The sequence below is a fragment of the Choloepus didactylus genome, chromosome 16 (genome assembly GCF_015220235.1).
Source record: "Choloepus didactylus isolate mChoDid1 chromosome 16, mChoDid1.pri, whole genome shotgun sequence".
In the NCBI taxonomy this organism is placed as follows: Eukaryota; Metazoa; Chordata; class Mammalia; order Pilosa; family Megalonychidae; genus Choloepus; species Choloepus didactylus.
In genome coordinates this window covers 69,098,460-69,115,856 of record NC_051322.1, presented here as the reverse complement: position 1 = coordinate 69,115,856, position 17,397 = coordinate 69,098,460, and the positions used below count along the sequence as shown (strand labels likewise).

At 32.5% G+C, this 17,397-nt stretch overlaps 1 protein-coding gene across 3 annotated transcripts in view; it reads right to left on the bottom strand.

Moving 5' to 3' along the window:
- The window catches only part of ANKRD12 (ankyrin repeat domain 12), a 158,336-nt gene that overhangs the window by 70,892 nt on the left and 70,047 nt on the right, over positions 1 to 17,397 (bottom strand). For 2 of the 3 annotated variants that reach the window (XM_037805909.1, XM_037805910.1), the window contains exons 4-7: positions 17,105 to 17,173; positions 13,068 to 13,214; positions 9,911 to 10,111; positions 3,795 to 3,937 (exon numbers count right to left, since the gene is read on the bottom strand). In XM_037805909.1, the coding sequence (XP_037661837.1) occupies positions 3,795 to 3,937; positions 9,911 to 10,111; positions 13,068 to 13,214; positions 17,105 to 17,173 (560 nt within the window). The remainder of the gene's footprint in view (positions 1 to 3,794; positions 3,938 to 9,910; positions 10,112 to 13,067; positions 13,215 to 17,104; positions 17,174 to 17,397) is intronic. The other variant, XM_037805911.1, reaches the window with a different exon arrangement.

The window sequence follows — 17,397 nt, the reverse complement described above, 5'->3', positions numbered from 1 at the left end:
ATGCTTTCAATTCTTTTCGGTATATACCAAGTAGTGGGATTGCTGAATCATACGGTACTTCTATACTTAGTTTTCTGAGGAACCACCAAACTATCTTCCACAGCAGCTATACCATTTTACACTGCCACCAGCAATGAACAAGTGTTCCTACTTCTCCACATCCTCTGCATTACTTATCTTCTGTTTTTTCAATAGCAGCCATTCGAACAGGTGTGAAATGGTATCACATTGTGGTTTTGATTTTGCATATTCTTGATGGCTAATGATATTGAGAATCTTTTCATGTACTTTCTGGCCATTTGTACATCTTCTTTGGAGAGGTCTCTATTCAAGTCTTTTGCTCCTTTTTAATTGGGTTGTCTTTTTGTTGTTAGGTTGAAGAATTTCTTTATATACTCTAGATATTAAACCTTTAATGGATATGTGGTTCCGAATATTTCCTCACATTTTGTAGGCTGTCATTTTACTTTCATGATAAAGTCCTTTGAGGAACAAAAATTTTTAATTTTGATGAGATCCTACTTATTTATCTATTTTTTCTTTCACTGAGTCAGTCCCACTTTAACAGGGACTTCCAGAAATAACTGGTGCCATCAATTCATGAGGTTTAGTTTTTCTGTAATCCTGTGCTGTAAACTGAACTGCTTTGGTTTAAATTTTCTTGGATCTTCTAAGCCAAATCCAGAGTGCCAACTAAGTATCGTTTTTATATTGTAAAAAGACTATGTGCCAGTTTAGATATATTATGTCCCCCAGAAAAAGCCATGTTCCTGAATGCAATCTTGTTGAGGCAGACGTATTAGTGTTGATTAGGTTGGAACCTTTGGATTAGGTTGTTTCAATGGAGATGTGACTCACCCAACTGTGGGTAATACTTTGATTGGATTATTTTCATGGATGTGTGGCCCCACCCATTCAGCATGGATCTTGACTGATTACTGTAGTACTTTAAAAAGAACTACAGAGGCCCAGACGCTTGCTGCAGCAAGAGAGACATTTTGAAGATGGTCATTGAAAGTAGACTTTTGGTACTCCAGAGTTTGTCTGGGAGAAACTAAGAAAATACCCCCAGATGTCTAGAGAGAAACATCCTGGGAAAAAGCCATTTTGAAATACAACCTGGGAGCAAAGGAAGAAGACAAGAGACACGTGCCTTCCCAGACAACAGAGGTGTTCCAGATGCCATTGGTCATTCTTCTGTGAAGGTATCCTACTGTTGACACCTTAGCTTGGACACTTTTATGGCCTTAAGACTGTAACTTCGTAACCAAATAAACCCCCTTTATAAAAGTCAATCCCTTCCTGGTATTCTGTGTAGCGGCAGCATTAGCAAACTGGAACAGATTGTTAAAAAGGTGGAAGAGGAAGGTGAGGAGGAAGATGAAGAAGGAAGGGATGGGAGGAAAACAACAACAAAGATGAGGAAAACAACATGAATATGCAACAGGGACCACATGTGGCCTATAAAGCCTAAGACATTTACTCTCTGGCTTTTACAGAAAAAGTTTTGCTAGACTCTGTTTTAGGTCAGTAACTACTTGCTCCCCTAGTTTCTCTCTCAAAATATGGGTTTTCTTGTTTCTTTCATTCTTTGTCCTTGTGGGTCAATGTTCTTTAAAATCTCCCCTTACTGCCATTTTAGGAATTTGGGAAGGGAAATGAAGTCAATAATTTTTAGTCATAAATAATACTGTAGAGAACACTGTTATGACTTGAAAGTTTTCCATTTTTAGTCTATTTTCTTAGACTAGAGGCCTAGAATGAGAAAACAGAATCAAGGCTCCTTATACGTACTGATGAAAAGCTTTCTTACTACCATCAGGAAGTAACACATTTATTACATGCCTATGGTGAGTCAGTTATTGTTGTTCATTCAAACATGTTTGACAAATTCTAACCTAAATAACATTTTATAGGTCATCTTCATATACAAATAATTATTCTAAAAAGGACTTAAAGCAACTTAAAGTTGCATAAAACATAGCAGTCAACAAACTAGAAGTAGGTCAGAATGAAGACAAACAAAAATAGGTTTATAAAATGGAATTAGTAATAAGGTTAGTATAAAAACACTTATTATACAGTGCTACACATGTGGAAAAGGTGGGCCAAATATTTAGTGCTTAGCTTTCTAGGAGACAACACTAAGACATAAAAATAATCAGTTGTGGCACAATGTATAAGAAAGTCAAGATGAAACAAATCAGTTAATAGGAAAAGGTGCAACCGTTCCTGATGACAAGGATATGTTGAAAGCATTCTGAAATAATGTAAAAGCTATACATATCTTCTTTTATTCTAAATAATTTAGACCAGGCTACAAAACTGCTATCTTTCTGCTTCTCCACCTAGAAATGTTTTATGGATGGTTGAAGTCGTCATGACTATTATCGATCAAAAGAAATCCCATTCTTTGCTACAGACTCAGAGCATATAGTATGGATACATACAAACGAGTTTATGGTGGCTCTCATTTACTTCCTCCAACTCCTTAGGATCAAGTGAAAAAAAAAAAAAAAAGAAAAGAGCTATCAATAGCTCTTAATTGTGACTCCTACTATCCTAGGCATGTTGGTAGGAGGAAAGTAAATGTCTTCTCTCTTTTGAAAATAGCATGCCAGTTTCTCTCTGTAAAGAGACTGGAAATAGTATTTGAGTCTCTGTAAGTATATGAGCTCAAAGGTCAGCTTCTGGAACTATTTTGCAGCTTTGTGCATATTTAGAAACTTGTACTCATAGAAATATGTCTTAGGCACAAGGCCTAATCTTATAAAATTACATTTAGAAATTAGGAAAACTTTACACATCACATTTAAAGGAAAGCCATTTATATTTGGCAAATTACTGTCGATAATGCTTTTCAAAGGAACACTAAAAAAATAAGAGTATTTAAAAAGAGCATAGCCAGAAAAAAAACACATTCTGATTAATTCAGAGGAAAGGGAAGTAAACCCTAGATGTTGTCAGGCCTTATGGATTAATAAGTCTTTGGCATTTGCCTACTGGCAATCATCTATCCTCACTTAGTTATCCATCCACCCACCCATTCAACCACCTACAGATGCATCCATGCAGAATTTACTAAGCACTTCTTATGTGACAAGTGGTTCCAGGAATCTATAAAAGAAAACAACAAAAATGCCTGTACATATGATACCTGGTCTAGCGCAGGAAACAGATCATTAAACATAACATAGTAAATGCCATCATATATGTATGTATAAATTGTCAAGAAGGCAGAGAGAAAAGACTGGTCAAATGGTCAGTAAGCACCTTTATATAAGAATCAGTTTAGGAAAAATAATACCTTTAGGCTACATTTTTCCTCATTCAAAATGAGAGCAACTTAAAAGGAAAATATAAATGAGAAAAACAGTATAACATTTTGGTTTCTAAAATGTTTGGCTATATTTGAAATATAGCAACATGAAGGTAGCTTTCAATTTTTTCTCAAGTAGACTAAAATGCTTTTTAACGACAGGCAGCGTGACACCAAAAATTTTTACCGTAAATAAAATCTGCTTTTGCCACTATATCTAATTAATTGATAGTAAAATACCTTGTAATAAAAACTTTCCCTATCAGTTTACTCAATTGTCATATTAACCCAATTATGCTAATCTGACAGGAATTAGCAGTTAGAAGGTAAAAAAAAAAAAAAAAAAAAGGAAAATAAAAATAAAAATATTTATGAGTTGATGAGGCAATGAATGAAATATAAGACGTCAACTAAATTACTTTGGATTGAATTTATATTTTGAAAATGTATGTTACCATTTTTCTATCATACTTACATCTCTGTGCCCACTACTAGCAGAATCATGGAGTGGAGTGTCATCATCTAATCCTTGTGTATTAACATCTGCTCCAGCTGCTATAAGTAGCTTAGCAACATCATAATATCCAACATTGCAAGCCTCATGCAGTGGTGTCCAACCTAAAGTTAAAAAATTAATTGACCAGATGGTTCACTTGCATTAATTCAAGATAAATGCTTTTTACATACTCATGTATGACATATCAATTTTGAATGCACATGATACAAAGGAAAAAGGAGTGACAAAGAAGCTACTGAAAATATTTAAGAACACCAATTTTACAAAGATTCATTAAAGACAGTACTTCCATTGGGGCTGAGTTATTTAACAAACTATTGAATATTAAACTTATCCAATAAACAAACTTACTAATTTACAAAAATCATCTGAGCTATCGAAAAAGAATGGAAAAGTACATTTGATCAGAGTCTTTCAGTACACAAAAACCTTGATGTTTTAAAGACTTTCACCTGTTAAGCTGACACAATCTTTTTTGGATTTAATACTTACTTTAACTAAGATTATTATATTATTGTCTTACATTTGTAATAAAGTTGTATGTTCACTAAACAAAAATCAGAAAACATAAAAAGATAAATCCTGAGAAGTGTAATTGGAGATCAAAGGGAAAGTATAACTTTGAGGTTTTAGATAGATATTTTCCCCTAGAGGTTTTTCTCTAGAATGGATGCTGTGTATTGTAAGTCTTATCTTTAAAGTATGTACTGTATACTACCCCTCTCTCTATTCAAAGAAATACAGACATAAAACCCTGAGTAATTACAGGTCTACTAAATGTAAAAAAAAAACAAAGTTCAGAAAATATAGCAGAACAGTTTCATGATATAGGGACAGAAAAGACCTTCTTAAATAAGATACCAAACCAAGAACCCATGAGTGAAAAGACTAATTTACTTAACGATGTAAAAAATTAAAATATTACAATAAATAACATTAAGAAAGTTCACACAGAAGTCACAGACTGAAAATACTTGCATATTTGATAGAGAATTAAAATTTAGATTAAATAAAGAGCTCTTACATATTAATAATGCTATCAAACAAAAAATGGGCACAAGACAGGATCAGGCAACTGAAAGAATAAATTTATTTATAATATCCAGAGCAAGAAATTTCACCATCACTAGCGTTTATGAAAATCCAAATCAAAACAACAGAAGTCGGTTTTTTTCATTCATCAGATTGTTAATTAAATTGATAATATCCAATTTTAATGAAGATATGAGGAAGAAGGCTCTTTCATGTACTCTTAATGGTAGTATAAACTGATGAAGGATTTTTTTACAGGTCAATTTGGCTGTATTTCAAAACATTTGAGATATACATCTCCTTTGATTGAACAATTTCACTTCTATTAAAATACTTCCATAATTATAGACAAAAATATTTATACAAGGGTGTAAACTTCAGAAATCACTATAGAAATCTATACTATAAAATATTATGCAGCTGTTAAAATGAATCAATTAGACCTACCTATATGTACTGACAAATATCTGTAAAATATTTAGTTTTTTTTAAACAAAAGGAGGTTGCAGAACTACACAGTGAGAGACATAGATGGAGAATGACCTCTTTTTTTCCCCCAAATACTTATATAAGTAAATGAAAATTTCATATGCATGATAATTAAAAAGCACTGAAAAGATGACTTCTAAAATTGTTAATAGCTCTTTGGAAGAGATAAAAACAGGTTGAGGGGAGTATGGTATGTGAAATTAAGGGAATTTCAATATTGTTCTCTTATATACTTTTACTGTTCAAATTCTTTACAATAAGAATGTACTTGTGGTGAAAACTGGCAGAGCAATCTTCCTTGAATCTCTGGAAAACAGTTAAAGGGCTGCTGTAACTACGGGAGTGCCAATCAAGAAGTACAACTTAAAAAAAAAAATTTTTTTTTTTTTTTTTTTTTTTTTTTGAGCAATAAACCATTTCTTTGTTGTGACTCTAACAGGCAGTTTTGCATGGGGCCTGGGGAAAGCAAAACCTGGGGCAGCCAGAGAATGTGAAAGGTGTTCTTTACAATTGTTTGTTTTTGTTAGCTCCTGGCACTCAAGAAAAATCTCTGCCATAACACTATCTGGATACAAACTCAGGGAACAGACAGCTCAGGGACTATATCCCAGAGTTAAAACATTAAACTATTAAAATGTACAGTGTGCAACAAAAGATTATAAGGCAAAGGAAAAGGAATGTGGCCCATTCAAAGAAACAATGCAAAATGTAAGAAACTACCAACAACGAGAAACAAACCTCATACTAGACAAAAACTTTTAAAAAATCATCTTAAGTATGCTAAAAAAGATAAAAGAAAACATGGAGAAAGAATTAAAGGATATCAGGATAATGATATATGAACAAAATAAAAATATAAATAAAGAGAAATTATAAAAAGGATCTAAATAGCTGAAGACAACAATAAACAAAATAAAAAATTCCCTCAAGGGGTTCAATAGCAGATTGGAGCTGGCAGAAGAAAGATTCAGGGAACCTGAAGATAAGACAATTGAAATTATTCAGTCTGAGGAACAGAAATTAAGAATAAGAAAAGTGAACACAGGCTAAGAAACTCATGAGACATCTTCAAGCATACCAATATACATATTATGAGAGTTCCAGAAGGAGAATAAAGAGATAAAGGGGATGAAGAACTATTCAAAGAAATAATGGCTGGAATCTCGACATATTTATGGGTACACATTCAAGAAGCTCAGTGGACCTCAGACAGGATGAACTCAAAGTGATATACAACTAGACACATGATAATCAAATTATCAAATACCAAACACAGAGAGAATCTAGAAAGCTGCAAAAGAGAAGCAAATTTAATGTACAAGTGAATCCAAATAAGATTAAGTGCTGAGTACTCATCAGATACCATGGAGGCAAGAAGGCAGTAAGGTAAAATATTTAATGTACTGAAAGAAAATAATTTCCACCAACAATTTTATAACTGGGAGAATTCTCTTTAAAAATGAGAGATAGTTCCTGTATAAACAAAAGCTGAGGGAGGTTATCCCACCTCAAGCCCTGTAAGCAATGCTAAAGGAAGTTCTTCAATTGAAAGAAAGAACACTACACAACAGATTGAAGCAGCATAAAGAAATAAAGACCTCCAAGTACAGGTTAACCTATGGGTGATTATAATGCCAGAACCATTGTATTTCTGGTATGTAACTACACTTTTTACAGGCTTGAAAATGCAAATGCAAAAATATAATGATGAACATATGGTTTTGGATACATAATTTATAAAACATCAAAAAAGGAAGGGGGACTGAGGGGTATAGGGCACTGTTTGCATACGCTACTGAAGTTAGGTTGGCATCAAATTCAGTGTGATTGTTACAGATCCTAGGATGTTAAATTTAAGCACCAGTGCAAACACAAATAAAATATCTGAAAAAAATACACAGAAGAGAGAAAGGACTCAAAATAGTTCACATTTTGTCATTAATGGAAGGCAGTTACGGAACATTAGGCAGCAATGGAAGAAATGAAGGACAACAAAGGTACAGAACTTAAAAACGCCAAATTAAAAAATGGCAGAACAAATCCTGCATTATCAGTTACTTGAAATGTAAATGAGTTCAACTCTCCAGTCAAAAGGCAGACTGGCTGAACGGATTTAAAAACATGACCCACCTGTATGATGTTTACAAGAGAGTCACATTAAATTCAAAAACACAAGGAGACTGAAAGTGAGAGGATGGAGGAAAAAAAATTCCAAGCAACCAGTAAACAAAAGAAAGCTGGAGTATTTAAAATGAACTTTAAATAAAAACATTGCTGAAAGAAATTTAAAAAGACCAAACAAATGGAAGAACATTCTATGTTTATGAAATGAAAGACTAAATACTGTTAGATGTCAATTCCACCCAAAGTGGTTTACAGATTTAATGCAATCCCAATAAAAATTTCAACAGCTTTCTGTGCAGAAATGGAAAATCCTATTAACATATTTGTATGGAATAGCCAAACACGTTGAGAAAGATAAAGCTTGAGGCCTGACACTTCCCAGTATTAAAATGTATTAGAAAGCAACAGTAATCAAAACAGTGTGGTACTGACACAAAGTAAGACATACAGACCAATGGAATAGATACAAATCGAGAAATAAACTCTCACACATATTGTCTAATTGATATTTGACAAGGATGCCAAATCCTTTCAATGGGGAAAGAATAATCTGTTCAAAAAATGGTGTTGGGAAAAGTGGCTACCCACATTCAAAAGAATGAAAGCAGACTCCTACCTTACGTCATACACAGAAATTAACTCAAAATGGATCAAAGAGCTAAATATAAGAACTAAAACTACAAAGAGGAAACATTTTGAAGAACTTGCATTAGACAATGGTTTCCCAGACTTTACATCATGAGCATGAGCAAAAAAGAGAAAAAAAGAAAACTTTGACTTCATCAACATTAAAAACTTTTGTGCCTCAAAGGACATTATCAAGAAAGTGTTAAGAATCTACGGAATGAGAGAAAATATTTGGAAACAATATATCTGATAAGGGTTTAATATCTAAAATACATAAAAATTCTTTTAAATAAACAACAAAAACAACCCAATCAAAAAATGGGCCAAGGAATTGAATAGACAGTTCTCCAAAGAAGATACATGGATATACAAATGGTTAATAAGTACATGAAAAGATGCTCAACATCATTAGCCATTAGGGAAGCGCAAATTAGAACCACAAGAAAGCACTTCTCACTCATAGAATAGGTATTATTAAAAAAACAGAAAATAACAAGTGCTGATGAGGATGTAAAGATACAGGAACCCTCATATGTTGCTGGTGAGAATGTAAAATGGTACAGCCACTGTGGAAAACAGTTTGGTAGTTCCTCAGAAAGTTAAATATAGAATTATCATATGTTCCAGCAATCCTACTTCTAGGTATGTACCCCAAAGAATTGAAAGCAGGACTCAAGTAGTTATTTGCACACTGATGTTCACAGTGGTATTACTCACAACTACCAAAAGGTGGAAGCAACCTAAGCATCCATCAGTGGGAGAGTGTATCAACAAAATATGGTAAATACATACAAAAGACTATTGTCAGCCATAAAAAGGAATGAAATTCTGATATATGTGACAACATGGATGAACCTTGAAGACACTGAGTTTAATAAGCCAGACATAGAAGGTCAAATATTGTATGATCTCATTTATATCAAATATTAGAATTTGAAAATTCATAGTCAGAAATTAGAATAAGGTTACCAGGGGCAGGAGTGCAAATGAGGAATGGGGAGTTAATGCTCAATTGGTATCGAGTTTCTGTTTGGGTGGTGGAAAAGTTTTGGTAACAGATGGTAATGACAGTAGCACTATACTGTTAATGTATTTAATACTACTAAATTGTATACTTGAAAGTGACTAAAATGATCAATTTTAAATTGTATATATATATTATCAAAATAGAACTGTACAACACATTGAATGATCCCTTCTGTAAACCATGGACTATAGTTAATAATATAATTTTAAAACTATTATTTCATCAATTCTAACTTAGGTACCACAGTAATGCAAAATGTTAATAATAGGGCAAACTGTTTGGTGAGGAGGGTATATGGGAACTCTGTACTTTTGCGTGGTTTTTCTGTATACCTTCCAATGCTCTAATTAGAAAAAATAAAATGTATTTGAGTAATTTAAATGAAAATAACACCACCCTCTTACAGTCCTCATGCTTATATTAAAAAATGTACTTGAAAGAAGTATGAATTAAATAACTACTCTGAAAACATTATATAACTCAAATTGACCTAGAATGGACCTAAATTGGATAAGGAATTATATGCCAATATGTCAACTAAAATATGTTTTATGTTTAACAATTTGAACAACTATTGACATGGAACTTAACAGAGATCAGGATATCATATACACACTCCCAAACAGTTTTTAACAAATAATGTACACTTTCAGAACTCTTGCTTTTCAGCAAGAGGGAAAACATAATGTGAAATTAAATTGTAACCAGTGTCTGTTTGGCTGATAAAAGTTTTAAAGTTTATTTCCTGAATTAAGTCTTAAATTAGTAGTCTTACCTGCAAAATCTTTCACATTCACATTTGCCCCTAAACTTATTAATTCTTTGACTTGTTTCACATCTCCTCGAATAGCTGCCATGTGTAAGGGAGTTTCACCACGTTCGTTTCTTTTATTAACTTTATCTTTCTGTCGAGATGAGGAACTGGGAGTTTTCTTTGGGGCCGGTGTTGTTTGTGACAGGTGATTTGGGGTGGTATCTGTAAGAAAGAAGGACATTAACAAAAGTTTCCAGGCTAAATATTTTGTACACTTATTTAAACGTTTTATTGGCAAAATGTACTAATTTCCTGAAAGAGAGGGAATAGCTGCTAGAACTTAACAATCTTAAACTTGACTTGGATGATACATTAATAAATGGACCTAAATATATGGACTGAATCTTCCTAAATGGAAGATCACGAGTCAATTTAGAAAAACGTTTCCTTCTGCCACTTCATAAAAACTGGCTTAAAATGACGATAAAGCATCAAGTAGGCTCCCTGAAAGTATTTGGTCAATGAATAATTTGATGAAATGTTTAAAAAAAAAAAAAAGGCATTTTTATTTTCTTTGGCATGTTATACGATTGTTCTAAGCTCCAGATGCAATGAAATGGAAAGCTACAATTCACACATCTGACTCGAAAGTAGTGGTGTTCTATTCTGGTATTGAGCACAAATTAAGGTCATGGATGACTTTATTACAAAAGTGAATGCAGGTAAACCCAAGATCCAAAAAAAATAAGGGCAGTCTGGAAAAAGGCCTATAAAAATTAAGCTGATTCTTTGATTCTCATCTTTGATTTTTATTCCAGTTTATATATCTAAAAATAAGAAACTTAAGCTAAATGAAACCCGAAGTCTAACTCCCACCCCCCCATTTCAGAATCACTGGAAAACCAAACCAAATCAAAAAAACATCACACACACACAAAAGTGATTTCTTAATTAGTTAAAGATTCAGTACAGGATATGAGCACAGTGTTAATAATTAGTTCTGAAAATTCATAACTATTTAAATGAAACAACTACTCCAAGAGAAAAAAGTCTACGGAGACTAAATTTTTCAGCATCCATCTTGTAAATTAACACGATTAGCACCTAAAACAATAACATCATGTCTTTAGTAAGAAAATTTTTTTAGGTTTACCTTTTAGATTTTAAGGCTATAAAATATATTGTCTCAGTAAGAATTTCGTGCCTATGCATTTCTAGAATGTATACTCCATACAAGCAAGGCCTTCTCTATCTTAAGCATCACCGTATCTTGACTTCTTAGGCTTTCTGGTACATAGCAAAGTGTACTCAAAATATCTGTTGAATGAGTAAATGAATTTTCTTATAATCTTTATAGTCAAAGTACTGATTTAAAAAATTAGCTCGTTGAATTGCTGAAAAACTAAAGGACATATTTTATTGAATTTAAAAATTCACACATATTTTATTAATTGTAAAAATTCTTGCTAACCTGGCAAGAAATTCATTTATACCTAACTTTGCTAGCCATAACCAAAATATTCATACACACAAAAAAGTATTATCCATCATGAAATCAGAGTAAACATAAAAATATGGAAAATTAATTATGTTCTCGGATAAAACAATGAACCCTAACCTCCAAGTGTATCTATATGTTGGCAAATAGCTTGATATTTCAAAAGTGTTCCACTCCAGTTGTATAGTATTAATAATGAAAGCTAAGATCTACCTTTAAAAAAGAACCAACTGTTGAACAGTACTATAGTATAATCAACTTGTATTTTAAAACAAACTACAACAGAAGATATATATTTATATGCTTGTATATGCCAAGGTAATTTCTGGGAATATATATAAGAAACTGTTAATGGTTGCTTTTGGAAATGAGGGCACTGAAATGAAAGACGACTTTTACTTGTTGCCTTTATATGTTAATTCTTTAATTTATTCTAAAAAATGATGGAGGCTCATGGTATACAAAGTCACTATTAAAAAAGTCTTTCCATCCTATTAAATCTGACCCAAAGTCAACATTTTACTGAAACATTTAAAGTTTTAACTCTGTAAAATATTTTTAATTTGGCCAGTTTTCTGGCTTGGGGGTGGGAAAGTAATCAAAACACTATGTTCTAATTAAACCAATCAAAACAATATGCTCTATTTTCAAATGCAGTAAGTCATAAAAGGTTTTTATTAGTGAAAGATTACATATATTCATGCTTTGATGGAAATTATATTTAGAAACACTAAGAATTTTAGGATGTACTCCAAGTTTTTAACAAAGAGCTAATACAGGAAAAGCCCACTAGAGAAACTGTCTTTTTTCAATGCAGTTCAACAGGGTCTACCTATTATATTACCCAGTCTCTTAAAAGAAAGTTTTTTTCTCCAGATAAAACTGATTTACCCTCTTCTATCAGTCAGTGAGAACTATATAACTTGAAGCTTTTCTTTTGTATTATTACCTGCCAGAGTGTGTGGCTAAATTTAATGCTTACTAGTAATAACTACATCAAGCCGGCTGTCTGGCTTTTATGTATCTCTTAGCTCCTTTTAATGAATTAGCAGGCCTGGCTGTTTGTTTGATTTTAGTTTTTGCCCTGTTGGTAAGCCATCTTACAATTATTTTTGGAGGGCACAGTACATAAATAATAAATAACATGAATCAATACACAAACATGACAAAACACCTTCACTGGAAGTATGAAATTAAACATGAAATAAAATTATTTAGCATAGTGCAAACATTTTTCCTTTTTAAAAAAATTTAGTAAGTCTTAAACAATAAAACATGAATTACACACTTCTAAAAGCAGTAATGTGATAAGATTAAGAATTTATCAGCAGGGCACTAGTGAACCAGAAAGTTGCAGCTTTCTAGAAAAATCTTTATGTAAAAGCACATAGTTCTGCACTGGGTTTCTCATTACCCATTAGATTTGACAAATATTTACTGAATGCCTTCAAAGTGCACAGATCCCTCCTCTTCCACAGCTTCTAACTAAGCAGGGGATTTGGAGGATGATACATAAATTGTCACATAAATAAACGTAAAATTACAAACATGTTACAAACAATTCTGACTAAATCCAAGAAAGGATAAAAACTAATCATAGTTAACAATAATTGTTAAAAACAAAGCCAGGGTTGCCTGCAGAAAACTAAGAACACACACAAACTTGATGGTAGGTATCACCTGGACTGTTGTCCCTTGCTGTCATCTGCATAAGGAGTGCCATCTGCTTTCGCTCAGAAAGTGGATAACCAAAAAGAATGCTAACTGGTGTGGATTTCTTACTTGCAGCTTCCTTTTTTGTTTTCTTCTTTTCTGGGCCTTCTTTCTCTGGAATTATTCATAGATACGTAAGAATTTGAAGCAAATGTAAGTACTCAAAAGCAGAACATTAGATAACATATTTTTATAAATGCTATATGAGAAACATATAACTAGTAATAGCCAGACAAAAGAGCATTAGAATTTTATTATATTGTATAGCAATTTTCTTCCTGAATTCGTCGGAAAACTACAGTAATTCTATTTTATTTTTTTACAAAATTAATAGCATTTGGAAATTTACTTCTAATAAAATTTGTATTTTAATTAACTTTTCTATTAAAATTTAACTTCTTCAATAACATTTCAAATATTCCTTACTATTACATCTCTGAAACTTCCATTTCACTCACTGTAATTTCATCTTAATTATTGCTAAATGTATATAGCTATAGCTCTTCAAATTTCTTCTCTAATTCCACTAATGATTTATACAGTCTTCCAAGGAGTTTAGTGTTTAAGACAAGTCTCACTACACAAAATTAAACTGGAAAAAAGCACTTTATTCATCAAAGCTAAGAATGTGCAAATTAAAGATTCTGTATTGGTTAATAGAGAAACTGCAAAGATCCAAATGTTTCCAGGGACCTTTTCAAAGAGACCTAATCTGTCATAAAATCAGCTCCCAGATTTAGCTATCTGGGAGGATGCTTCGGCAATGTAGCCAGCTTTCCCCATTAACCTCCAGGAAATTCAGACTAAACTGGATCCCAAAGGTAAAAGAAATACAGAAGTCTATCCTTCCTTCAGGAATTCTCTAGAAGTTCATGCAGGTGGCCCTGTGTAAGCTAATAAAGATGCCTGGCTTTTAACTATTAAGGCACCCACTTCTTGGAAAATCCATAGCCCTTTGGAAATCTTTGAGATTTACAGATCCAAGTTTGAGGGTGCCTGCAGACAGAGACTATAAAAATATATATAAGTAAATTTTTTTAAAAAATGAAACATAGCAGGCAGATATGACCAGCAGCTAGAATACTTCAGGCAATAAGCATTTATTAATTTAGCGTTTCAAGAAACTAATAATAGTTTGATATTAATAATATAAGAACTCAAAGTAATAATTCTTCCAGTATACCACACTTAGTTCATTAAGATAAACTAGCATCCTAATGGCTTACTGTTCACAAACACCCAAAATCCAATTGCTCCTAAAATGTCTACTTTAAGTATTTGTTTTTATAAAACAAAAAATTTCCAAAAAGACTTACTTAAATCAACCTTTATTAACAGTTCTAATATTTTTTTTACTTTTGTATTTCTCATCTTATCATTAATGATCCAATTAATACAAATCCCACATGAGCAGTGTCTAACCAAACTTATCACTAACTTTACTGTAAAGCCCTCTAAGCAGGTCTTTTGGAGAAGGCTATTTTTTCTTGAATAGTATTCTTTTTCTCCCACTAATGTTCAATATGTCTGGGTAGTCTAGTACTTAACAATCAGAATTGTTGTTTAAATGGTTTTCCATCTGAATAACAACTTTTTAAATATATAATGAGTGTCTGTCAATCCTAAAATTAAAATCTTTAACACTGAAAATTTTATAAAAAGCAGAAAAGATGTTTTAAGGAAAAGAAGTAAAAATCAGTAATAAAATAAAGTAAAAAACTTTAGTATTTATAATTAATATATTTTGTAAAATATCAGGAAAATTTTTGCCTTTTACCTTCTGACTTTTCTGCTTTAAGTGCATTTAATACAATGCTTTAAAAAGAATACTCTCTAAAGTGATACATACCCAGCCTACAAAAAAGGCGAGACACTTATAAATTCATTACTAGCATTTCATACTGCCAAATGATCAAAGAAATAATTATTACATTTTAGAAAAGGATAAGCAAATTTAGTATAGGGAAAATATTCACGCAAAATTTTAAATAAGATGCTAGCATTCAATCTGAACTCCATTTTTGCTCTAAGTTACCTTAGAAATGTAAGTAAATTCATGTTTTACATGAGATCAGAAAAGATGGTAAATGAATGGTAGCTAGTATAAGATACCTAGGTTACAGATATCATTCTTCAAAATCATGTGCTAGACTAATGTGCCAAAGTGTACTTTTTCTAGTTTAATGCATTCAACAAGATGTTGACTATTTGGGATCTATCCTGAGAAGAACTTGTCTCCTCTGTCTGACCTGTTCAAATATTACATATATGAAAAACAGTTAATTGTTTCTCGAGTTTTAGTTACTAAAATATGTATTTATTTGTCCTAATACCAGCCAGTATTCTGAAGTTTAAACATAGGTATAAGGACAAATGTGTTCGTTTAGCACAATCTACTGCAGATTTGAAATTCCACTCAGCCAGCCTAAGAAGTAAGTCTTAGGAAAAATCCAAAGATTTATTTAAGACTATTCAAAAATAAAGAATGGAATTCCCAACAATTCAACATCCTTTCTTTGAAATTTCAGAGAATCTTCAGAAATACAGACTTATAGTCTAAAACAAATGCTTTCTTTTCGGGTTTTATCAGAATAAGCAAGAAACTTAACATTGTCACATCTGGATTAAGGAGAAGAGACAAAGTTGTTTTTCTCGGGAAACTGGCTCATAAACCTACCAGTGTCTCAAAAATTAAAGAAAAGGACATTTTTTCACAAAGCAGTCAATGTAAAAGGAAGGAAACAATTGAGCAAAATTCAAATACAGTTGAATACAATTAAATCAATCAGATTTGCAATGTATATACTTCACTTCTGTGAACAATTTCTGCCATTATATTCTCTGCCTCTGAAATATCTACATCAATCCTTAACAGCTGAGTGCCTACATCTTTCGGTTGCTGATTTTCAACACTGCTATTCAGATCACAGATAGCTTCATCACATACAGCTCTTTCAGGTGCATTTAGGTGATTAGGAGTCCCATTTTAGAAAAGTATGGCTAATGTCACAAGAACTGTAGGCCTTTCAAATTTAATGCTGATTGTCAACATGCTCTCCCAAATTTTGACAACTAGGTACTATTGATTTATCAGCTCAATTAATAGCTTTCAGATAAATTTAGGATAATCATTTGGTTCTACCACTCCCACTCAACTGCACAAGCTAATGAAGGATATAACCAGTATACTAGAAATAAGACTTATTTCACTTTTTATAGCTTAATGTCATATGGTGAAAACTGGATATGTAGATACTCAGGGATTAACCAATATTTACATTTTAATTGTTCAAAGAGAAGGATATCAGCTTATTAAAAAAAAAGACAACTAAAAAACACTTAACCAATTAGTTTTCACCTACTAGAGAATAATACTGTTTTTACAGTCTCTTGTATTTCGCTATCTGGAGTAATTATAAATCAGTAACATATAGTATCTGATGCCACAGAAGAAAAAAGAAGTTCCAACAAGTTAATGGTAAAGGTTTTTCTCCAGATCACTTGGTGTTTTAGTTAAACTCAACATGGCACAAAGTCAACAAAGACTAGAGAGTTCAATGGAAAACTTTTAAAAATTTTTTTTTTTTAAACAGTGCTTGATCGAAGGATAAGATGACGTCCATCACAATCAATACACTCCGTACATCTTGTGAAGGGTATAAAACAAAACAGACCACAGATCTTAACAATGCTCCCATAGGGACCACTGCACTGTACAACTCCAGGGATTGCCTTTCACGTTGTTTTCTACATGAATCTGCCCTCAAAGTGTGCTGCACAAAATTTGGGTGGCAGTATACAGCAGTTCTACTTACAATGTTGACACATGGCATGTATTTGGATTTCTCAGAAAAAAAACTGGAAAACTTGGTGTCATTCATATAGTTCATTTATTCAACCAAAGATATGTATATGCTGGTTTGAAAAGGAGTTATAGAACCGTAACTAATTGTAAATGTGACAGAAACCACTGGCTAATCACGGTCACCTGATAATCTAATTACCTGAGTATGTTCTGTAAGAAGATATAAGTCTCTCCCCCCAATTTTCACTTGTATGTCCTGGGTCTGAATCTACAGAATGAGAAGAGACAGGAGAAAAAGAAAAAGCACACGAAGGGAAATGCAGAATTCAACAAACCAACATTTTTCAAAAGACCACCTGTCAGTCAATGATCTAACATTGTTTTTCCAAAAGATTATTTTTAAGGTAAAGCCAAAGCAAGTTTAAAACACAGCTTTGGCCAACACCTAAGATTTCAGTTTCTTTAAACGGAATATCTCACAAGTTGACAAAG